Source organism: Seriola dumerili, unplaced genomic scaffold, assembly GCF_002260705.1.
Source record: "Seriola dumerili isolate Sdu_G_001 unplaced genomic scaffold, Sdu_1.0 BDQW01000723.1, whole genome shotgun sequence".
NCBI classification, from domain to species: domain Eukaryota; kingdom Metazoa; phylum Chordata; class Actinopteri; order Carangiformes; family Carangidae; genus Seriola; species Seriola dumerili.
In genome coordinates this window covers 154,059-179,073 of record NW_019174978.1, presented here as the reverse complement: position 1 = coordinate 179,073, position 25,015 = coordinate 154,059, and the positions used below count along the sequence as shown (strand labels likewise).

Below are 25,015 nucleotides of genomic sequence, written 5' to 3'. Positions count from 1 at the left end.
ACGCCCTGCCAAAGGAAACAAGCTATAAAACTGCTGAAGAGCTTTTGATGTCTGGTAGGTTGAAGTACAGCATGTTCTTCCTGGTTCTCTTTCATAAACAAATGGTTTATCTTTAACATCTGTTGTGCACATACCAAAAACAAATAATGGAAATTTCTGTGTACAGACAGGAGCAAAGTCAGTCACGTTATAATAATGTTGTTATTAATTGTACCTTTTGTGTTTCTCTACACACAAGAAATGTTGTGGAAACTCACTTTTTTTTAACAAACCAAAAATGTCATTTGCATTGAAACGTCGCAACATAAATGATGTTACTCTTAATCTAGTTTATGTATGAGCATAGACCTATGTGGAGATAGATTTGATTAACTGGTGTATGACTTCTGTGGTAAAATTTACCTTTGGTGTTTTGACGAGTTTGAATGAGAGAAAAACCTGAGATATAAACTATGCCTTCAAACCAATGACATTAATAAAAATAATGAAATGAGTTCATAAAATAGTAATAAGTGTTCTCGTTATAACTGTAAATCTGCTTTAAAAACCATGAATGGAGTTGAAAATTACACCAACAGAGGACGCGGTTTTACGTTCAACAACACACGAGGAGCCAAACCAGTGTTCAGTACTGAACAAAACCTGAATGAAACCGGAACACAAATGAATGGGATTTTCAAAATAGTAGTTGATTTGGAAAAAAAAATGAAAGCATAGTTAGGTGTACAGGAACAATAATGTACAATAGATAAATATAATTGAAATATTCTACTCAGTGGTTCCATTACATTTGGTTAGAATAAAAGACTAAGTTGGTTCACACAAAATTGGTTGCAAATCAAATAAAAATTAAAAAATAAATGTATTTCTATATCAAATGATATTTATTATTGCTTTGTGCATCTGAATTAGGTACTTCTGAGATCAAGGACAACAAACATGAAAGGGGAAAAAAGGCTGGTGCTCACTGACTGATTTTTATTCAGGCTATGTTTGGTTGATGTAAATACAAAAATATACATACTAAACCTTCACAAAACCATAACTTGATATCAGGGGACTTACCAGACCGAAGTGGCCACCAACAAAAGGTGGAGTGCTCTCCTGTAGCCAACAGGCTGGGGAAAATTCCCAATTCAATTTATTCCGCAAATATTTTACACATCTCTCCCCACATTTGACTTAATGTTTTACTGCTCATAATCTGCTTGCAACCCTTTAATCAATTAAGTGTTTTATTTTTTAAAGCCTGAGGCGGATGTACCCTACCTGTTTCACGCGACTTGACGCTCGCGCCTCATTCTCTGCTGCGGTCAAAGCGCCTCCACATTCAGTTGGACTTAAGTGAAGTCTGGAGACAGACAGTGAGCGCGCCTCGTCTCCCACTGACCGATTTACACACTTATCTCGTTTCTGCACAGAGACAACTGATGCTTCAATGAAGAGGCGATTTAATCACCCGCCTTTGGATGAAGTTGGAGTTTTCTTCTTGCAAAACAAACACAATGTGACCATGTTGAGTCACTGACTGTTTTATCCTTGGCGGATTTCGGAGTACCTTTATTGATCCAGGGAAGAGGGACTTAAGAATGGGCAAACTTCAGTCAAAACATGGTAAGAGACGATGCAGCTGAAAGCACTGAACATCAACATTTTGAAGTATTTCCTTTACAATGTTACAAAAACTAACGCTTGTCTGTTTTGCATCCCTGTTTCTGGTGACGGGATCTAAAGCGTGTAAGCGCAGAGAAAACCCTGAAGGTGAGGATAGATCATTTTAATATAATGAAGATTCATTAATGATGATATTCTTATGAAGTACAGGTTGAGATTTATAGCTGCTGATCGACATGTTTTCTTCATGTCTCAGGAGACAGTTTTGTTGTGAACGCCTTCCTCCGGAGAGGGATGGAGGAGTGTGAAAGGTACAGCGCGACAGATCACAAGCTGAAGCACATGCAGGTATCTGGATTTTTTTAATTTTTTTTATCTCATATTAATTGTTCCTCCTGGTGACAACAAGCCAACAAAAACAAAAGCAGCTTGTTTTGATGAAAATTAAATGATAAGCTCCTCAGGCTATTAAGTTATCCCTTTACTGATTTTTAAGACTTTGTGGAAACAATTTTAATGACTGACCACAAAGAATTTAATGGAATTTAAAGAAAATCAAACAAGTTCCATAATTTATTTAGCAAACATGTTTTTTTGTTAATCCTGTGCTGCCGCAAATGATAAAACATGGAAGTGTAAATGATGATTGCATTCCCTCTTGTTATGTTGTATGTGCATCATTCATGTTCATTTACATGAACAAAACTCACCGGGGAAGGAAAGTGTGCAGTGTGTGTGTGTGTGCGCGCGCCCGCGCGCGTGTGGGTGTGCGCGTGCGGCAGTGTGGGTGTGCGTGCGTGCGTGCGTGCGTGCGTGTGTGTGCCTGTATTTGCTGATGGGACGGATCTGTCAAGCACTTCAAAGCTGTCTGGCTGAGGCTGTTACATTCCCTTTTCCTGAAAGATGAGCTGAGAACTTCTTGACTTTGAGGGGAAGCAAACTGTATTCACAAGCATGTGTGAAGACACGCTGATGTCTTTGCAAAGTTGTAGGCTGTTGTTCTTTCTGTCATGTCTGGCTCCGGGACAACACTGCAGCGGTTATTCCCCTGCCAGCATCACTGGATGGGTTATGACAGCCATGAGCCCTGTGTGTGAGGTGGCTTGGCAGAGCAAGCACACACACACACACACACACACACACACACACACACACACACACACACACACACACACACACACACACACACACACACACACACACGTACACAGACATACACAGGCTGGATGGAAAGGTAGTCGTTTCTCAGACTGAGGGATATAAAGTTTGCTCTTGTGGCTGCTGGCATCATGACTCAGGGCTGTGTCTTTTTCCTCAATGCCTCCCATTCTAGCGCGGCTCCCAGTGGGCAGCCCTCTGTGGCATAACATTACATCACTTCAATTAGCATGTCGTTTTGAGGGGCGCGAGAGTCCCGAGCTCGCAGACAGAAAGTGCGAGAAGTTCACACAGAGGTACTGACAATCTGTGAGGTGGGTGGTTGTAATAGTGGAAGAGTTATGGATTATATCAGGGCTATAAACCGCCCACTCATGGCAAATTAAAAGAGAACTTTACTCTGCTTCAGAGGAGTCTGAGTTCACACTCCCCTGAAGGGAAACCACCAAAGACATACGCTTGGCTCTTATTAGTAGGTGGGTCCCACCCTCCCTTACCTCTATCAAAGTCATGCCTCTGATTTATGTTGTGTCATTAGTTGGTTGTATTCGAGGCTCATTCACAGACCAGAAGTGGATAACCATCAGCATTTAACTGACCGGCTCTTCCGGCTTTCTTAGAAACTCTGTATTTGTTTAGCAGGAGGTGGAAAGAACAAAATGCAGTAACATGTGTTATTGCGTATACTGGTCTTTATGTGTCTTCAGGGTAAATTGCTACAGTAAATAATATTGTTGTGTTTGGTTTTTCTTTGACAGAAAGTTACCTGGAAACTTTTCATACATTTCTATTTACTACTGTAGCTGTATCATTCAGGCTGTTCCAGCGCTGAGAGTTTTTGTGTATATATATATATATATATATATATATATATATATACAGTATATATGTATGTATATATGTATGTATTAGGCATCATCACTTTTGTTGCTTTTTTTTGTTTCATGTGACAGTAAACTGAACATCTTTGGGTTTTGGACTGATGTTTGGACAATGATAAAAATTTCAAGATGTCACTTGAGGCTTCAGTGACAGCTCAGTCCATGCTGTTTGAAATGAGCCTACATTAATAGAAAGATAGATGATGTCCCCAGGGATGTTTTTCATGCTGTTTCATTTCCCATCAAAGAGACAGTCTTTCCGCACGGATAGAGTTTATTTCTGCTGTAAAACAGTGATACCATTTCCATGTTTGATCCCACATACTGTTAATTGATTCTTCGCTAGGATTGGATTACATTGTCACTTTTCCAGATATAATTATTGGATAATGGGTTTTTGGATGTCTTCGGTTTGGATCATGATTAATCACATCCAAGTCAATATATATATATTTATATATATGATATATGATATAGGTTTTTTATGGGATGTGAAGTTTGTAGATGAATATCAGACACTTTTTCTCCTCCTGAGCATTTGAGCATATGGCTCTCACCGGACAGTAGTTTCACCACTCCTGGTTGATGAGCTGCAGCGACAGTTAAAATTACTTATGATTTCATATAGGAAGAGATTGACCAAACACACTGTTTAGCTTTGACCATCCCCCCTCCTCATTGTCAAATGGGGGAGTAGGATTCCTGAGCTGTCTGGCTGCGACTTCAAAGCACAGAGCTGCGAGTTATAAAAGGGCTCTGATATCAGTGGAGCCTTCGAACCCTCACCCCTCTATCCCCCTGTCCTGTCTCTGGGGGATGGGCTGAGGGATGGAGTATACCACTGGGGGAAAAAAACAAAGAAAACAAGCACTAACAGAGCCCATGCCCAACACCATTCTTTGTAAACCATTAATCTCCTCAATAAAGCATCTATCCAGCAAATTGTGAATGCTTTGCCACACTTTAGCAAGAAATAAAAGATCAAGGGATGAAAAGACCTGTTTAAATATTGATATTGCTGCAATCCATGATCCAAGATTGCATCTGGCAGGCTGCCCTCAATATGTAATCCTATAGTCTCCTCAAGGTGTGGTATGAGTGGACAAAGAGAACGTGATTCAGCAGGACTTGGCTCATCCTGGCTACACTCATCAAGGTTTAGACGCTATTTTGCAGGTGTTCAAGACAAGTCGTACCTGTCCAAGCACCTGGTGTAATGGAGAAACACCACAGGAGAGATCAAAGTGGCAGTCCAAGGTGTAGTCACCCACCTCACCCCAAAAAAACAAGCGTAGTCTGTAGTTATTGAATATGTAAAATGCAGAAAACTCCAAAGCCCGTACTTACCCAAACCTGTGTTCATTAGTGGAAGAGCTCTGTGAAGGTTCACTGTGTTTCACCTCTGGAAACATCAACACATCAACAGTCCAGACCCTCACACACACACACACACACACACACACACACACACACACACACACACACACACACACAACCACAGTGCTTCATTTTGGAGCTTCAAACAGACATGCTTGGATGCCCAAATAATGACAGCCTAATTCAGCCTTTCAGCACCATCTTTTGTCTCAAAACTTCCCACAGACATCGCCTGTGAAGGGGGAGTGTGCCAAAAGCTCCAAGACGCAAATTTATTTTGACTTAAGGAGAGTTACGTAGCACTCACCCCTCAATAATAAATTAAGTTTAAGAGCAGAGTTCCCAAGCAGCTCACTAAACTAATTGTAAGCTAATGTTTTTTTAACATTCATTTGGAATCTGTGAATAAGATTTTCCCCTTATATAAAAGTCCTCATTTGGCGATCCTCCTCAAAATGGATGTTTTGTTTGGACAATTTCGCCGCTGGGCATTTGGGTATATCTTCTAGTCACCATGTTCATTTTGAGTAGTATTTGATTTGGATCTGAGGTTGGGATATCTGTGTAATCTTAAGGCCGTGGCCCTAAATGACATTTTATTTTTCAGTACACAAGCCACAAGTTTAAAACTGAGGTCATTTCTTTTTAGTTTGTGAGTTGTGTGTAGCGGATACAGTTGTGCAGCTCCTGGGGTCTTCAAGCATTTAAAAGACTTCTTTCAAGAAACATTGTCATCATCAACATCTCATGACTTCTCACTTCTGCTTCTCTTACGACCACAAATGACAAAAAAAAAAAAAAAAAAATGCTCATCCCTGCTGCAGCAATACCAGGGAGTGATACATGGTGGAGAGGAGACAAAAAGGTGTGCTCATATATGTACTGCTTTTGAAGGGACTTGAAGGCATTTGGAGAGTTTGTTTTTTTCCACCCCTTTTTTTTTTTTTTTTGAAATTGGCTTCACAAGAAGGCGAGCTGTGAGCCTTCATCTCTGAATGAAAAGCATGTGGCTGGCATCCAGAACAGCGGGGTCTTTCAGCACGGCCCCGGCAGACATCTGTTCCTGGTTTGTACAGCAAAATCCTGGAGCAGGGAGAGGGGCTGTGGTGGGAAGGGGGTGAGAGAGTGTGGCGGGGAGTAGGAAAAGAGGAGGAGGAGGAGGAGGAGGAGGAGGAGGGGGGGGGTTGAGGGGGTTTTTTTTTTTTTTTTTTTTCTTGGGGAAGATATTTGAGGGGCTTTAAAGGTAGTGGGGGGAAGGGGAGTAACGGAGAGCCTCATCCGCCCTTGTCCACACCATTGTTTGGGCAGGAGCTGACCATTGATCTCACCTTACCTTCTAGATTAACTTCTAACAGCTGTTAAACATGCAAATCACACCGCTCTCCTGGGACTGCTTTTCTTTTTTCCTCTATGTTGGTTGCAATTTGTCCAGAGCAGTGTAAACATTATCACCTGGTTGGCACGAGTGTCAAGATGCTTGTGTTAGCCATTCTTTCATGTTCGAGTGTTAAAGTGTGTGTCACCACATGGCTTCGCCTGTGAGTCAGAGGTCGAGTCCCTCTCTCACTCTGTCTGTATGTTTGTGAGGGACTGAGGGACTGAGGGACTGAGTGAGTGAGTGAGTGAGTGCGTGAGTGAGTGAATGAGTGAGTGAGAGGCAAAGGGTGGTTTGTGTGGCCTGTGCCTAATGGAAAAAGACATTACAACACTGCAGGCAGATTAAATGTTTATTTTTCTGAGGATATTTATACTGTCTGAAGTACTTTGAAGCAGTTTGCTCACTTTCACCCGAATTCCCCTGTGAACTGTGCTCATGAAGAGAGCAGGGCCTCTCTTTGGCCATCAGGAGGAATCAAAGAGACATCACACATTGGTTCACAAGCCTTTTGGCACAAATCAAGCGCTGTATTAACCTTGGGCAAAATGAGCTATGGGCGCCTTATAAACCCCCACCCTCCTGGGTGAAAACTAGAATTTTACACCGGGCCCTTCCCCAAGACAAGTCCTCAAGATTAGGTAAATGCTGGAGCCAACTCAAGTCCCTTATTAATTGTGTTTTACATTTTGCAATCAGACTAATGAAATTACTACACACTCATTGTGACACAGAGAACCTGAGGTCTTTATTCTTGAAGCCGTTTCCCATTTTGCGCCGCTGGTACAATCTCAACGTTGTCTCTCATATGTCTTGAATAGTTCGAGATTCTGGGAAATACGCAGATGTGCTCTCTTGCTGAGAGTTGGATGAGAGGGTTGAATCTGCTGTCATATCTGGACAGTAAATATGACAGTACAGTCAGCAGCTACGCTCAGCAAAAGCTGAGAACATGGGGAAACAGCTGGCCTGATGTTGTCCAAAAATAAGAACATCAGCCTACACGCACCTCTAAGGCCACATTCAGACCGACACTAGCTCTGCACGAAAAAAAAAACACAACTCTCTCTCTCTCTCTCTCTAGCGGCGCAGCAGGGGGTGCCAACGCAGGGGGCTCCGGCAAAAAAAGTTGAACCCAGCCCAGCTTTTGATGCAATGCAACGCAACGTCACACATCAAAATAGATATACACAACTACTGCTTGTTGACAGACTCTTTGACAACATTGTGACAACTGCTGTCGTACCATTACAGCATTTCATCCACAGATATTCCATACCATTGATTATGTTTGATGGTATATGTAATGATTTAAGTTTCTCCTCCATCTCAAAGGAGAACAGTATACAGTATATTTAGACAAGAGGAATGACAGTCGCTCCGCTTCCTTCATTATTGGAGCTCTTATCCACAGACATATGGAATGAAGCTCTGTCCTCTTTGAAGTCACTTACTTCTTGTCACTGCTTTTCACAATGTTTATGAGAGATCTGATTGCGTACTTCAGAGAGAGCGGTGTAGCTTCACAGGACTGGATTGCAGCAAAATCGTATGTCAGTGTCTGAGGTTCCTGAGTGTAGCCCATCCCAGATTTTCAGTGACACAACATGACCTAGACGTGCATGGTCACTGATGACAGCAGGGAGACCTCACTTCCTCAGCATGATTAGTGCGCTGGTGGCTGTTCGGGGCAGCCCTGCCGAGGGTTAACACTGGTCTATGTCTTTGCTTTCGCTCCCTGCCAGGGGAAAGAAAATACCTGAAGCTGGAGCCCAGTGCTTAGCGCTGACATTTTTGGCAACGGCTGCTGGATCCAAGTCTGTGTTTGATCTTGTGCTTCTCCCAGCCAAGTAAAACACCGGGAGACTCAAAGGTTATTACATTTTAGTGTGTAAGGTATGTTTCCACATAAACCCCTGTTCCCCCTTAGAAAGCTTTAGCTCTTTTCCAAGTGGACTTCATTTCGCAAGCCTGAGAGCGGCCAGGGGAATATTATATTTTTTCAGTTATGGTTGTTGGTGGTGTTATTATATGCTGTCATTGTAGCTATTGTTAATTGATGACATTGTTTTAATTACATCTTCAGTGAGTATAGTGCATGAGGAGGACACAGGACACTTTAAACTCAAAGTCTAACTTAAACATTATCGGAAGAGACGCTGCAGATCTATTTTTATTCAATATTTTGTTTCTTAAATATTTGCAGATTGAAAGGGAAGACTGAGGTTTTGCTTGTTTGCTTAAAGAGGACAGGGGATTCCTCTTTTGGACATGAGTTTGTTATCCTATGAATTCAGCCAGTGGAAACTTGAGATTGTCTTCACAAAAGGTCAGATGCTGACATATATTCCACAGTACAAGCACTGGGGAAACTAAAGAGCAGCATGCAGCAAACATACGCTGATAGTTATAAATTTTAGACATGAATACCTCTACTTTTTTTTGTTTGTGTGAGAAAAAAAAAAAAAAATCGAGAACAGGAGAAGACAGCAACGCCAGGAGAAAAATAATCACTGAAGTGTATATAACATTCAGTCAGACCATGCAACTGTGGTTTTGAGCTACTCGCTAATGCTGCTCATGTTGTGATGCAATGTGCACCTTCTTGTGGACCTTTGGTAGGTTCCATTCACTTTCTGTGTATAAAAAGCCTCCAGAGTCACCCCCGAATGCTTCGAAACTTCATCCTTGCTCCACATTCCTGAACCTGACGCCCTGTTAGGTTTGAGGCTGGGGAGTGGAACACCACACACACCACAAACCCTGGCTTCCTGTAGGCAAAAAAAAAAAAGAAAAAAAAAGAAGCCCAGTGGAGGGTACCCAGAGCTGCTGGCATTGTTACTCATTGTTGTGATGCTGTGCTGTTTGTCAGGCGTGCTCCGTTATGCTCAGTGTTGTACTCTGTAAGTGGAGTATCGCCATGTTTCGAGTGTTTACTCCATACAAGGAGTCGATACCTTAAGTTCATTTGATGTTCAAGGTAACCTTGAAAAAAAAAAAAAGAGGAATTTATAGCAGAGTAGTCTTCATAGTTGAACAGACTTCACACAATATCCATCTCCCTGTCATCCAATTTCATATACAGAATGCCATAGCGCAAGATTTATCAAACACACCCAAACCCAGACCCCCGAGGAGTTAGGCATCTTTCCCTCTGCTCTGAGCCGAGCCTCCCCCTCTTTGGGACCCCAAGCTTGCACATGTGTAGGTATCGCTATTACTCAGCTCATAAAACGCCACAGTCCCATCTGAAAGTGGTTAGCTGTTGAAACACACTAGCAGCTTCAAAGCTTGGATCCAAGCTCTGCAGACAGCACAGGCCTGGCGCTCCTTCTGCACATCACATTCCTCTCCAATGGGGGATGGCTGCAAACTTGCTTTTGTTACACAAACCTGTTCCCGTCATCAAAACCCTCAATGGGTCTCCATTCAAAGGGAAGTGGTTTATTTTTGTCATGGGTGGTAATTTTTCAGGGGAATTTAATTTTAGGAAATAATGGTTTCAGAATAATTCTTCTTATGTGTTCGTAAGAAATAAGAACTCGGCGGTTCACACCCTGCGTTGGTGTATTTATACACCCAAACACCTTTTGTGTTCTTTCTATATGTGACAGAAAGGGAGGGAGAGGATGAAACAGTGCTGAAAGAGGCCACTGTTCTCATTTCCTCTAAAGGCAGCCTTCTTTTCTTCCCCCACCCATTTCTTTCCTGAGCCCGTCCACTTCAAAAGCTGACCTGGCCCTGTCTGCCATGTAACATGTTTACCTAAAGGCTCATTTCAAATAAACAGCAGTTCTCTCTGAGATGCCCCCCCACCTCACTCCCCCCCCACTCCCACCCCCACCCCTACTGAGAACCTTTCAGACTCACCATCTGCTCATAGGAGATGCTTCACAAAGACACTTTTCTATATTTGGATTTTATTTCATGTAGAGTGAATTTTACAAAAAAAAAAAAAAGTTTTCAGTTTACAGTGTGTAAGAATCTGCTTTAGAAGATTAGTGGCGGCAATGAATGAATACAGCAGAATTCTCCAATATAGTAGCTCTGCAAGGTCGTACTCTCTAACCAGCAACTACTTCTTTGTGTTGATAAGGGCTGACTGATCCTATCACTTCAAGAATGCCAGTGTATCAGAATATCTGAACTTTTACCCCCAGTGCCATGTGCTCAGCTGTGAGAACCGCTCTATCCTGGTAGCACCTGATTATCTCATAGCTTTTAAGATGTTATTGCACCCTCTGCTTTTTGAAGCATAAATCCGCCTTCAAGAACTTTTTTATCAAACATTAAGTGTCACACTTAGTGCTTTCAAGTGGACTGCCTCCAGACTTGTGTGTGATAGAGAGCAAGGCTCCATCGGGCTTGTAGCTTTACACCTGAGATAAGATAAGAACATACAAGCAGCTAAGCTAAGCTAAGCCAGCTCATATTTAAGTGTAGGTTTTTTTTTCATGGCTTCACAGCCTTGGTTTCCATTAATTATGGCTGTGAAAGCAGCAGCTCTCTGTGCGCTCTGCTGCAAAAAACTGAGCTGGAGAAGGAGGTGAAGCTGAGCTGAGCTGCCCTCTGCACCATAGCCTTTTGATCTCTGCTTGTGCCATGGATGAATTACGTTCCAGAATTTCACACTGGGGAACTGTGCTTCAGAAACACACAGCTAGTCTGTCAGGTCACTAAAGTGCACACATGGCAGCCTCAGTCCAAAAGGAAGAAGTACAGATGTTACAGTCTCGCCGACTGTGGCCTGAAAATCTCTACTTGGCATCTTTCTGTGATGTGTCACAAAAAAATAAAATTGTAATTCACGGTTTGCACCATGAGGTTTTAAAATTCTTGTCTTGTAGCTACGATTTCAGAAGTATGCACACCCTCATATCCTTTTTATTTTTTTGACCAGCAATTTTCTTTGAGAATAATTCAACAGAAATATGAATGAGCTTTGCATGATTTTGGTGCATCAGTAATTGGCCCATGTGCTACTTTCTTTTTTTTTTCTTTTTTTTTCTTTTTTTCTTTTTTTTTTTACATCTCATCAGCTCATCTTCAGCTTTCAACTTTGTCCTCTTTTTCATGGGAAGTTACGTCTCATATGCCAAAGCATTACAGCCAGTGGCCCTTTGGCAATGGGCCATTTGACATATCCAGGCTTCCTTCTCATCATCTGAAGATCGCGGAGTCTCCTCTGCTTCCTGCACCCAGCAGGAGTGTATTTTTAGGAATCCTCAGGAAAACACTTGGTGTTGACCCTGGGATGACCCCCTGCCCAGTTCCAGGCCTGTGAGGAACTTCACGGCTTGGAATTAAGCCGGTTCTTGCAGTGTCGAGAATTCTCGTGGTCTTTCAGACTGGCAATGCCTACCAGCTGGAGGAGACAGCGGCACCGGACAGTCAGAGACAGAGAGAGAGAGAGAGAGAGAGAGAGAGAGAAAGGGGAGATAAAAGAGGTGCAACCACTTTGAATATGTAGCACCTCTTTTTTTTTCTGTATGTCAGATTTAAGATATTTTGTGCCAAAAACTGTGCAGCAGTCTGCAAAGCCAAGACTTTTTTTTTTTTTAACCCAAACTATGTTGGCAGGGTGGCCTCAAGCCTTAAATATTTCATAGTAAGGAGGAACAGTACCAATTATGCAAACAAGTGGTGTCTCCTAGGACCTGAGGTTTGGCAAGTGTCATTGAGAATAGTGAGGCTATAGCAGATGAGTTATTAGAGGCTCAGTCTGTGTGCTGGCCTGTCTACCTTAGTTATTTGTTGCATCCTGCTGCACTGAACTCTGTATTTTGGCTGCCTCTAACCAGCAATGCTGATTCCCCCTGAGGGCTGAAGGCAGTAATAGTACAGTACAACAGCCGTCCATCTCTGTTTGCCCAATATGCCTACCAGATGGATGTGTTGAGAGTTCATGCTACATTACTGGCTGATTGGTCACAGCTGCATAAGCTCCTCTTATCATAGTCGGTCATATGGATCCACACTTCTACCTACAAGTCACCCATAGGGAGCAGTAACAAGTGGGCTGTAGAGCTTTGGTTTTGGCCCTGAACCTGTTCTTATCCTGCTGGAAGACATGTTCAGGAAACCAGCAGGCAGCTCATCCACCAACCCACAAGCCTTTTAACAACAGGGGTGCCTCAGATTTAAGTGAGCAGCCAAAAATTCATTGTGGATTAGACAGACAGCATCATTCAAGTTTATACTCCAGCGATTCCAAACCAGAGGAACTTGTTACCCATAGGGTGCTTCCGCTTTTGCCAGGGTGTATGTGGAAAACCAGACTAACTCAGATAAACTAAACTAACTAAAGTAACAAATAGAAATTGTGATCCTATAAAAAAAAACGCCACATGGATAAATGGTTGAAACAGTTAAGGTAATGGATTAACTGTTGAAATTGTGATAATAAATGGACAAACGGTGGCCATAGTTAGATAAGTGTATAGATAAAGAGTTGCGAAAGTTAACATTAGCTGAAAGTTATGCAAAAAATGCGTTAAAAAAGTACAGAAAAAACAGTCTGTCATTAGCAGTACAAATACAAACTTGACCAAAGCAACCTGCACCCTGGCAATTCAGTTTTAAAGAAGAATTGTTGTAACAATGTCCTCTTGATATCCAGTCTATAATCCACTCACAGGAACATGACAGGCGGTGTTGATGAAGGGGCACTTGAGCTCATCTGATGGGGCTGTTGGGGCTACATCAGACTAACACGGTTGGGAACCACTCTACATGAAAAGCTTGGGCAATGTTGCTGCTGCTCCTCCACACTGGCGCGCAGCTGCCCTTCCCCAACATGGTTTGTTTACATTTCTCAGTCACCCACAGGAGCACTGCAACGCCTGTAGCTCCACCAGCCTCCAACCGCAGAGCCGCGCCCCTATGAACTGCCAGGCCGGGCTTTCAAAGCCGTGACTCAAATCCCTCGCAGCTTAACAAAACGAGCAGCGAAAACAGTGGTGTTGGTGGTTATCTCACAGGTGAGAGCAATTATAAGTGACATCTCAATACAAGACGGACAGCTGGAAACCTGACACTAACTACAGTACACAAAAAGCGCCCTTACAGGTGAGAGTGACTGTGCCGGAATGGTTTTCACCCAGCAGGACCAGACAAGGCGGAGGAGAGGCGACTGTAACCTGACAGACGACCGGTTGAGATCACTGCAGCTGATGAGTTTCAAATGCTGCTCAGCTGGACGCCGCGTGAGAGGTGGCGTTGCTTTGGACCATAATGGAATTGGCGTCGCAGCCGCCTCACCCGCAACCTGGCGTTCTGAGATCCACTGTGTTGTTTAAAGGGCCTGTGGAATGTGGAACAAATCCCCTCAGCTTTATCAGCCCGGGCGCGCTCCCCATTGGCCGAGCTTAAGAGCCAGGGGCCTGCGCGGGAGCTTACAGAATTTCACACAGAGGCCAGAAACAGAGGAACATCCTGTTTGAGTCTAACCGCCTGTCCCACACTGGCTTTGATACACCGTCTTGTGCACTCACCTCTTTTTTGTTTGTCAGGGTGTGTGCGTGCACGCTCAAAATATGTTCTGTGTGTCTCCTGTCTAGTGTCCGTGTACGTCTCTTTTTTTTCTTGATGTCTGCTGCTGTAATGTAGTGTATTTTAGTTCTGAAAGATTATTGGAATAGTAATCTGAAAGAAAATGAAGCTGCAACAATTCTGATTAGCGATAGAATAGTTAGTCGTTTGTCAAACAAAAACACAGCAGATTTGCTGGTTCCAGCTGCTCAAATGTGACGATTTGCTGCTTTTCTTTGTTTTATATCACTGTGACTTGAATGTCTTTGAGCTTTCACTGCTGTTGACCAGATCAAAAAAAAAAGATGTCACCTTCGGCTCAGGGAAATTGTGACAGGCAATGTTCACTATTTCCTGAAGATTTATGAGCTTACTGATTACACTGAGTTTATTTGCCTTTATTTAACCTATTAAGTTAAATTAGTTTTAGTTCTTAACACCTACTTATCATAAGACATGTAGACTCGGGACATGGACTTACTCAGCGCTGTAAGACTTGACTTAATGGAGATTTCACCCTTTTAAAACTCTACTTGACTTCAGATTTAAATTCAAAACACGTCCCGAGTTTTAACTTGTTAAATCCCAGAACAAAATAAAAATGAAAAGACGATGTCACTTGTGACTGTTAAAGGAACATATTTTACTATACTTTTGTTCGAGCAGATCATTAAATGTTCGAGTGCATATAACACATGGAGTTAGTCATATAAAATTCCATGCAGAGACTATTGCATTACACCACCAAGCTCTGTTACCTCTGAATTAAAACAACATGCTCTCTGTGGTGCTGTCATAATGTGTGTGGCACCAGGTTTTAGTTTCTTTTGTATTTCAGATATAGTGAACCATGACAGCCACTTTGTGTTTTTCTCTTTCCAGTAACTGATCAAATACATTAACTGTGTTATGATCCACTACATATTTAATTTAATACGTTTGCCTAACCCAGATTCATGAGTGTGATTCCAGTCGCTGGTATGAAGCACATGGTTTCTAAGTCCCTACAGTAGCTGCCTGTGTGACAGCTGAGAGGAGGGCACTCCATTACATCAGACTCCTATCAAAGTCCACTTTAATGAAGGCAAGCTGATTACTGCGCCGGTGACAGATGCAGGGTGGTCAGCCAGTGATGCTAATCTTTGTTTATGCCGTCTAGCAGGTCATAATCAAAGTGAGAGAAAGAGCAGTGATATGGTGAGGAGGGGTTTGGAGGGGCGTGCGGAGTTTAGGAGATAGTCTTTCCTGATTGAAGGGGAGCGGGTGACTTTCAGTGGTTTACGTGCCGCCCAAAGACAGGCAAGTATGCTCATCTCTCCCCACAGCTGTTGTTATACTAGGACCGAAGAGGCTTCACCCCATTGATTCATGTCCTGCCAAGGGAGAGGTTTCGCCTCCTGTTTGACCTCAGAGAGAGTCCCACTACCCTGTATCTGGGCCAGCGTGGCCACAAGCGGCCAGTCCAGATAACAGGATGGCATTCTGCACTGATCTCATTTCCATTCATGCAGGACGTGTCATGGCACGCTGATACATAGATGAAATAACCAAATTAGTGGACGAAGGCAAATGTTAGTGTTCTAGTCAATGACAAGTATAGAAAAGGAGAGGTTATGATTTTAAAGCCTTGAACATGAAAATGCTCCAAATCCTTACTGAGTCCTTGGCTCAGTCACGATAATAGAATCATAAAAAAATGCTTTTAGCTTGTGTTTATATTGTGAACACAATGAACATTATAAGGCAGGCTAACTCAAATCCAGCAGTATGTGCAGCACTGTTTGTTTTAATATTGCTACTCACTCCCAGCTGAGGCCAATGTGCTCTGTTGACTCTGAGCACCATAATTACCCTGACTTGGAATGAAAGCTGAGGCCTGATGAACCAAAAAAAGGAGAGGGGGCTTTCTGTTCAGCCATCAAGAAACCAGCAGATTGTTCTTTTGCTGTCTTGCAAGAGAGGAGACAGAGGTTGTGCAACCGGCCTTCTCTCTGTAGCTCCCCATATTTTCAACCCCAGCCCCTTCCCTACTCTCTCCGCTCCTCATCTCCCTCTCTTTTACTCTGCCTCTCCTCAGTATAACCACTCACATCTGGTTTTGAGTCAAGGCCAGGTTGGTTTCTCTTGGAATGGAGGGCTTTTATTTCTCAATGGCCCCACTCCCTCTCCAGTTTCATTCTGTGGTGAAGAGTATGCAGTTTGTTTACGAACTGGTGTTCCTTTCTTTATACTGATACTATTCAATTCTCATTTTCATTACTGGGGAACCCTACAATCATGCCCAATTAAAGTCCAGCGGGAGCGGGAATGCCGGTTGGCTCGTGGTCATCAAGGCTTTCCTGTGGCGTCCTTTTTAGTGTCAGTTCCAGGTGACTTTGCGTTGCTAGAAACTGTACATCCTGGAGGACTGCCACTGTTAACCGCTCAGTATTTGTCTCCCGAGTCACTCTCTGCATCAAATTAAGGAAATAACTGAGATTGCTGGCCTGCTTTGGACAAGTAACTGCACCGTACAATGCAAAGAAACTTTATTTTTGAAAAAAGGAGACAGAAACAGAATTAAATGTACAATAGTAGCACCTACTATACTGTATATAGCCAGCTAGGTTATTTTTATGCTTATTACAACTTTATATAAAAATAAGCTATCTGAAGTTCTTCAGAAAACCACATAGCTTTGAAATTATTATGAAGAAGCTTCCAGGCAGTATCCTGTTCTTTTTTTTTTTTTTTTTTTTCAGCATATGTTTGCACTTGGATACGCATCCACACATCTGATCAAGTTGCCATATTTCATACCCCGAGGCCAGAGGAACTGTGTAAACAATCTTCATGTTAGCCTCCCTTGTTTCTGAAGATGCCATTTTCAAAATCACTTGTGCTTCGTATGGTTTGAAGAATGGACTAAAAGAAGTGTGTATACTTATATTTAGGGGCTGAGCTAGAGGGTGGGGGGTGAGGGGTGGGGTGTGAGAACAAAGATGTGCAGTGTTTTCCAGTGGGAGGATGGGTGGTAGGCAGGCAGAGAGAGAGAGAGAGAGAGACTGCTGGGGGATGTCTGATGTCACCTGGTAGGGAGCTATGAAAGCTTCTCCTGGTTACCCTATCCCACATAAAAGTCTGGCAGTAGGCTGAGGCTTTAGGGAAGCTTGGCAGAACTGCTGCATTAAACAGGAACAAACATCACACACCCCTCTGTCTGTCTGTCTCTTATGTCAAGATGTCTGGGAGACGGAGCCTGTTTACATGGAACACTGTCAGTGCATATTTCCAATGCACTGTTTTTTAAGACAACGGGAGATCTATTACCCTATCATCTCCCTGTCACTCTGGTTGAAGCGCCTGTCCCACATCCATGCAATATTTTTCATCTGTCTTTCCCATGCCATAATATCACACACACTGCGGAGAGGTGCATATCGTGAGTTTCAGGTGTACGCCATTGGTGGAAAACAAGGAACACTTTGCTCCAAAACGCTAACACATTTGCGTCGCCTACAGAGCAGCTTGTGATCTGATAGTGAAAGAATGAGAGCTGCTAGATGCCAGAACGCAGTTAATTACACATGTGGTGGGCAGATTTGAGCCCGACACCGTGGGCGATGGGGATGGAGATGCCATGTGTTTAGACGTTAAACTGCAGACTGCGGTCAGACCCAGGCTGCTCTCTCATTAGCTCCCCCAATGGATGTAATGGAGGTGGTGGTGGTGGTGGTGGTGGTGAGGAGGGGGAGCCATGTGTTCAACACAAGCCCCGCTGATCCCCTCCTTGTGCACTCAGCAAGGCGTCTCCTGATATCTGAATTTTAATTAGAGACAAGATTCACTTTTGGCAGTTGGTTGATTGATTCGCTTCATTATATTTAACGCTGAATCCTGTCTTTCATTTAGAGGTGCTTATACCTTGCTCTGCTTCCTCATGGGAACGGGGATGAGAAGAATCAATGGCTGTCTTTGATGTTCCTCTGAGCTGCGGAACAGTGTGTCTGTGTGAACTCCCTCCTCCTTACATACTGCCCTTCATTAAGGGACTGCGGTACAAAGAGGGGAGATAAAAGCATCCAGCGCAGAGAGGAAACAACAACTTGGCGGCAGCAACCACAAAAGATGGATTGTGTAGGGATGCACATACACTCCTCTCATTTCCACTGTGTGTATTTGGTGATTGAGGAATGCTGCTTGTTTGGGGCCCAGGGAGTGGTACCAGTTGTCTCCACCTCTCTCAGAAGCCTTCCAGAGTCTGTAAAAAAAAAAAACCCACCTCCACCTCTCCCTCTGAGCTCACAGTGACTGGAGGAGGCAATAGATAGGCCCTATCTCCTTTCAAACAAACCACATCCTCCTCTGCCTCTACTCTTATCTGCATTTCTCCTCTCCTATCTTTGTTCCTCTTATGTTTCCTTCCCTCTTTTCCCCCTTTGTGCCCTTTTTCCTCTGCTCCTTTCTTTCTTCTTTATTCCTTCCGCTCACTTCCTGCCCCTCTCCTGTTTCCCTCCCCTCCTCTCCCCAAGGCTCGACGACTCCCATTCTTTTGCTGTGTTCTCTCAATGTCTCCGGTGGCCAATTTGCAGGGGGGTGTCCGAGCCTTGACCCTGAGACTCAACCGGCTCCAACCCCTTCAGCGGTGAAGGTCAGGGCCAGATTACAGGCTGGAGGTATCATCCTCTGAAGTGAGGAATAATCACGGGCTATGAGATTGTTAAATAGAACCACAGGCCCTGGCGCTGTCATTACTCTGAGAAAGAGGGGAAGGGGAAGGAAGAGGGGGGCTCGTTCACCTAAACGCATGCAGATGTTCAGACTCTCACTTGAGCCCCGGCTCTGTTGAAGGTACATGGAGTTCTTTTGTTTTCTAGCATCTATCTGTTTTTTATTTGTCTCGTTTCAGTGGGCCTCCTTGATTCAATCTGGTGAGATTTTATTTCAAAGTGTGTGTGGAGCAGCTTAGAGGACTGAGAATGACGTAAATAAGATGAATCATTTGTTGTTTAAATACTTGTGGTTTAGGGCCTGTGCTGCACTTAATTTTCATTGTTTCCACAATCCAGTTGTAATTAAAGAATGGCTGTGTGTGTGCGCATGGAGACCCTGTTGCTTTTGCCTCTGTGTGCCTCTGCATTAGCACATGTGTGGGATGGTTATGAATACATTGTGGTTCTGTTTTATGCAGGATATAGATTATTCACATATGACAGCAGAGCCTTTTTTCCTTCCACCCCTTTGTCCCACTTTTGTTTTATGGCTATGGAATTGTGTATTTAATCAGTCCCATCCTATCTGCATGGAAATTTCCATCTGGCAATTATTCTCCATTCAAAATAAATACACGCATGTTGCTGAGAGCTCATTGTGAGGTTTGCTTTACATAAACCAAACTTCTCAGAGTCAGGTTTTCAATGGGAAATACAACAAAACGTCTTCCATCAAACACTTCTCAGCGGGTTCCATGTCAAGCAGCATGAGAATAAACAGGTTGGCTAAGCGAGAGAGCTCAGATGATGAAGTGCATTATGGGCTTTTTGATGGATGCGAGAGGGGTCCATTTGAAGGGCTTGGAGGAATCTTGAAAGCTTGGCTGTGGCCGCGCTCGCTGTGTCCCAGACAGTGAAACACAATAAGCGTGCAGATGTTCAAAGTGTTTGGCCGCGCTGGAGCCTCCAGCCCTCTCCCTCTCATCTGAGTAGGAAATGCTTTAGCTGGAACTGTTTGTTTTCTCTGTGTCTGTGGTCTGAACTGTAGATTCACTTACATCTCTGACCCCCCTCCCCTCCCTCTCTCTCTCCCTCCCTCTCTCTCTCTCTCTCTCTCTCTCTCTCTCTCTCTCTCCCTTCATGTCTTTCCTTCTCCCAGGAGTTTCCACATGGTGAGCTGAAGGACAGACAATTCACAGATCAACACTGTCCCCTAGAGGGTAAGTGGAGAAGGATGTCTTTTCACTCATTGATAAGCTTTGTGCGAGAAGAATACTTTAATATTCAATGCTGCAGGAAACACATATGGCACCGTATAATCAATTTGTATGTATGAGGAGTATTAGTTGTGTATGATTCCATAAATAATACAGCCTGAAAGCTGGCGTATATAGTTATGTATAGTATCGCCAGTATGCATTTATTACTTCAGGGATGCTTATGTGCAATTTTTCGTGATGATTAAAGAAAAAAGGTTGATGGTTTGTCATCTGGTGGATGCATATGTTATGCTATCACAAGATTATAATCTTTAACTTGATGTTTATTGTTCAGAAAGTGCATGGCAGATATTTTGGATTACTACAAAGCTTTCATTAGAGCGCACCAAGCTTCAAGGACCAGAGATAGCATTGTCCTGTGTGGCGATTTTTAATGTAGTGGCTTACCACATAATACCCAATACTAAAAAAAAAGAAAGTAAAAGGGTAGTAGTTTGAACAATTAAAAGCCTCAAGATATTGTTTTAGTTTCATTTGGGGAGCTAGAATAAATGTAGAGCCACGGAGAGACGCTAATGTACATGCAGTATGGACAAAAGAGCTGTGTGCATTTGGTGAGAGATTTTCTTTGGACTGAAAAGGCTGTCATGTTTGGATACTACATTTATAGGAAGCAATCAAGAGCTATGTAAAATGTATGGTTTTGTGAGGCCTTGAGATCTGGAAGTGTAGCTACTGGACCACATAAGCTATTGCCTAACATCTGGATGAGAAATCAACATTTTCTGTTCCTGATTTCAGTGTGTCCTCTTGTGTTGACAGTGGTTCTCCCTCCTGAGAAGGCTGAGGGCTGTGAAAGCTACCTGCAGTATCTGCACTCAGAGGACGGGGAGAGAGAGATACTTAGAGATGCCACCAAAGCCCCCGGGAAGAAGCGCATCAGCCTGGATGTAAGCAGTTATACGACCTGGCAAAACTGCCATTCTGAGTTTTTGATTACACAACAGTCAACAAGTGTATTACATGAGCTGTGTGTAACAAATAAGTAGGACAGGCGCACAAATTATTAGCAAGAAAGTTAAATTACCAGCTGAGGTCTGTTCTGTGAGAAGCTTGCATGTTCTGCTGATAGTAGGATTTCCTTTACATGCTTCGCGGTCCAAAAAAATTACAGCTCATTTGGACTGGGACAGTAATTATTATGGGGCGCATGAGTGCCTATGTATCTGTGTTAGGCCTGTGAAGGACCAAGGACCTGCACTTGGCATTTCAACACTGGAAGAGTCACAAGCAATATGTGAAATCAGTACTTGCAACAGTGAACTAGTATTGCTTCACATGACAGGATTTTTCAGGTCAGAAAAAGGTCTCTCTTAAGCCATGTGCTGCAAGAGCCAAGACTGTTGAAACTGTTTTGTGTTTCAGTGAGTGAAAGTTATTTAAACATAGGTCAGAAAACAAAACCTATATGGGTAACCTCCATCCTAGCTGCCGCTGTACGCCCTCACCCTGTGCGCAGAACATCTGTCTGTATGTTGACACTGCTCCAGACCATATCCTGATTAAATTTAGGGACCAATAAATAGAATAAATAGATTGTAATGTTTAGACTTGCATGTTTTAAAGAAGTGCTTAGATCCGCCCTTTGGAGATGACTGCTGGTTATGTGAGCTGAGGAGATATTGTAGAACCATAAAGGGCTGTTTCTCTCCCTGGGGTTTCCACCCTTGTAAATGCACACCGCCTTTCACACAGTGTCAGCTCTCCACCAATGTGTGCAGCAGGGTCTATGTTCCAGATGTTTATTTTTCCAATTATGGCCGTGTTACTAGATACATCTGAATGAAAGTTATTGCCAAAAAGTTGTAACTGAGTAGTTGTTGCGCTCCTTTTTCCTGGAAGAAGGTAGAAAGGGAAGGTCACAGTGGAGGGGCTCTCTCTGCTCCCCTGACACACGGTAGAAGCAGCTGAATGGATGTTGTAGAATAGAAGATGTTGTTTTTTGTGCTCTGCTGTAGAGCTCGAGTTGCATGAATTCATACAAAAAAAAAAATTTTTAAGCTCCTTACCATTCATCAGAGGGACTTTAGTTGTTGCTGTTTGTAAGGCAGTCTTAAAAGTTACATATAATACCCCAAAATACACTAAACAACACTCATTGTCAAAGAATCACACTGAAGACATCAGCTGTGATGAGTGAATCTGATGTACTTTGCTGCCCCCTGTTGTTGTAAATACTGCTGTGTTTGGTCTTTGAAATGTGAACTGTGATGGTAAAAAAACAATGCACATAGACACCCTTTTTATTCTTTATGTGTTTTTATTATATCATAGATATTCAGTAGATGTGTTTGTATGCACAGGACTTGGAGTGTGATGTGTCTGTGGAGGACGACAACCGTCAGGAGTGGATCTTCACCCTTTATGACTTCGACAACAGCGGGAAAGTTACAAAGGAGGTGTGTGTGATTTGCTTGATTTATAACCTGTCCCTTTCAGATGTCATATGTCAAATGTAAACCAACAGAACACATTGCGTTCTCCCCGTCACTGTAGGACATGTCCAGCCTGATGCACACCATCTATGACGTGGTGGATGCCTCTGTGAATCACTCCTGCCATAACAAGAGCAAGACTCTGCGTGTCAAACTGACTGTCACTCCAGAGCCGAGGTGCCACAGAAGAGAAACAGGGACAGGTAAAAGAAAATAAAAACAGAATGATCCCCAATATGCAGCGGGTCTATTCAGCACGTCTTATAGATCTGGAGATTTGGGGGATAGTTTTGGTTCTGAAACCCAGTCAGTGTTAATCCATAAACGCTTTTTATTTCATCCTTGCAGCATCTTTAGTGTTAAGCAATCAGTCACTGCTGTGATGTTTTTGTGTTTGTGGCCAGTACTGTCATATCCTCTTCTGTACATTTTCAGATGTTCAAATTATTTATTCTGATGTTCACAATTCATGTCTGGTTCATGGTCTGTTTACTTACTTACCTTCCCTGAAGGCCTATCTGATTATTTAAAACAGCCAACATATCAAAGAAGTATGGTTCAAATGGATTGAATGTATTAAAAAAAAAACAACCCAGTGTGTCAGTCGGTGTGGGTGTTGCTGATGACTCTTTGCTGTTCTGAGCTCTTGTGCTTTCTCTCTTCAGATCGCAGCCACCAGGAGGAGGGGCGCTCAGCTGACAAACGTATGTCCTCATACATCAGGTCAGTACCTACCCAGCAAGTATGCTTTACTTAGAGGCTCGCCTTTGCTTAGTGTATTAATTCATATAGATTAAATGTGTAAACTGTTGATAGTGTTTTCAGAGTTCTCATCATTTTAATTCATTTTTAGCAGCAGAGGGCAGAACAACGAGGCGCCGGCCACTGAGGGTCAGCATTACTGCGTGGATGAGAACACAGAGAGGAGGAATCACTACCTGGACCTGGCTGGTATAGAGAACTACACCTCCAGATTTGAAGGCAAGCATCTTTTCATTGTGTTTTACAGCCTGCTTGTTGTTGTGAACCTCCAGAATATAAAATATTAAAATTGCTGAAAGCGGAAACAGCAGTGATTTTAAGTACAGTAAATTTTTACGACTGACCTCCTGCCTCTGTGCTGTCACTTCAGGAACGACCCCTGCCTTCCCTCCCCAGGAGCCTCACGGTCGCAGCTCCCAGAGCCAGAGCCGCTCCCGCTCCCAGGAACCAGAAACCCAAGTTATTCACCAGCGCCGCTCGCAGATCATCAGCGATAGCTACAACCCCACAGAGTCTCGAAGCAAGGGCGCGCAATTCCTCAAGTCGCCCAAAGGAAACTACAAGGGAAGCGGAGGGAATAACGGGGGTGGCAAATCCACTAAATGTCACGGCTACCACCCCCCTCTGCAAACTATGCTGCACAGTGGCAGCGCAGCGGGCCACGGAGGTCAGGATGTGTACCACTTGCCGCACCAAGCCCAGCCTTCCGGCCACCACCAGCACCCGTTGCAATACAGTCACAGCAAGCGCCTGAGGGCCAAAGCCAGAGAAGCCATGTCCCCGTCCAAAACCCCGCTGTCCCCTCAGTCCCACCCCCAGCAGCAGCAGCCCCCTGTGCCCTCTGCACTGCCAAGCCTGGAGAGAGAGCAGGCGTCTGGCCCACCTGGGAGCCCGGGGTTTGTGGTTCCTGTGGTCCAACGCCACGAGCACCACCATCACCACGAACACCACCACCACCACCACTACCACCATTACCATCAAACATGACCGCCCTCAGTGTGCAGTGACTGAAACTGTACAGGACCAACCACAACCAACCACACCAGTCTGAAGGACTTAACGTCATCCCACGGGAGTGTCTCATGCTCTGTCCAGGATCCTTTTACTCTCCTCTTGCAAGCTATACAGATATATCCCGAGAGTAGATGTACTGAGGAATGGCGTAGTGTGATGGCAGATGATATTGGACCGAGAGGATATTTTTCTGAGGTTATTGTGTAACAAAAAAGATGCGTGGCACAGCTTTGAAGTGTTTGATTTTCAGCTGGGACCGCTGCGATCGTTACCCGTTTTCAGTCAGGGTACAGATACCAGTAAGAAACAGATCAAAGGACTCTTGACCTAACATCCTCTCTCTCTCTCTCTCTCTTGATGCTGTTGGTTGGAGTCCCAGGAAGCTATAAATCAGAGTAAGTGTGTTGTTCTGTGTGAGACCTTTCCAAAACATGGATCTCAGGTGTAAAGGTGCTGCTGCTCTCAAGCTTTTCACAGAGGCTTCCTCCTCTGGGAGGCCTGATGTGGACTGAGGGGTTTCCTGTTTGGGGAGGGAGTATAAAATCACCACTGCCAGTTTTAATGCAAAAATATCTTGCTATATGTATAAAAAAATTCTATATATGTAAACACATTTTATTGTATAATTATTATACTGTATATGCATATTTCATCATGGATATAATTATGCATATATGTATTTTGTCTTTTATATATTTTAATAAACGTTATATAGTTCATTTACATTATTGCAGCTACGGTTTGTTTATTCCTGCTCATGACGCACTTGATAAGGATGTGTCTGCTGCCGCTGTTTGGACAGAAATAGAACAAATACAGCACAAACCAATCAGTATGATGTTATTAGTTGACACTCGAGCATTAACTCAAACTAATGCTCAGACGGTTGGAGGCTTGT

At 43.4% G+C, this 25,015-nt stretch overlaps 1 protein-coding gene across 3 annotated transcripts; it reads left to right on the top strand.

The window, feature by feature from the left end:
• The first annotated feature begins 1,351 nt into the window (after window positions 1–1,351).
• On the top strand, window positions 1,352–24,726 carry nkd2 (naked cuticle homolog 2). Of its 3 annotated transcripts, none has more exons than XM_022765670.1 (10): window positions 1,352–1,614; window positions 1,735–1,761; window positions 1,871–1,962; window positions 19,786–19,846; window positions 20,669–20,796; window positions 22,210–22,305; window positions 22,403–22,544; window positions 23,007–23,064; window positions 23,198–23,322; window positions 23,474–24,726. In XM_022765670.1, exons 1-10 carry the CDS (start codon window positions 1,590–1,592, stop codon window positions 24,088–24,090), a joined length of 1,371 nt encoding a protein of 456 aa, XP_022621391.1. In that variant the 5' UTR covers window positions 1,352–1,589; the 3' UTR covers window positions 24,091–24,726. The 3 variants fall into 3 exon arrangements, with proteins under 3 accessions (XP_022621391.1, XP_022621390.1, XP_022621392.1); XM_022765669.1 differs by having other exon boundaries at window positions 23,195–23,322; XM_022765671.1 differs by lacking the exons at window positions 19,786–19,846; window positions 20,669–20,796 and having other exon boundaries at window positions 23,195–23,322.
• The last annotated feature ends 289 nt before the right edge of the window (window positions 24,727–25,015 follow it).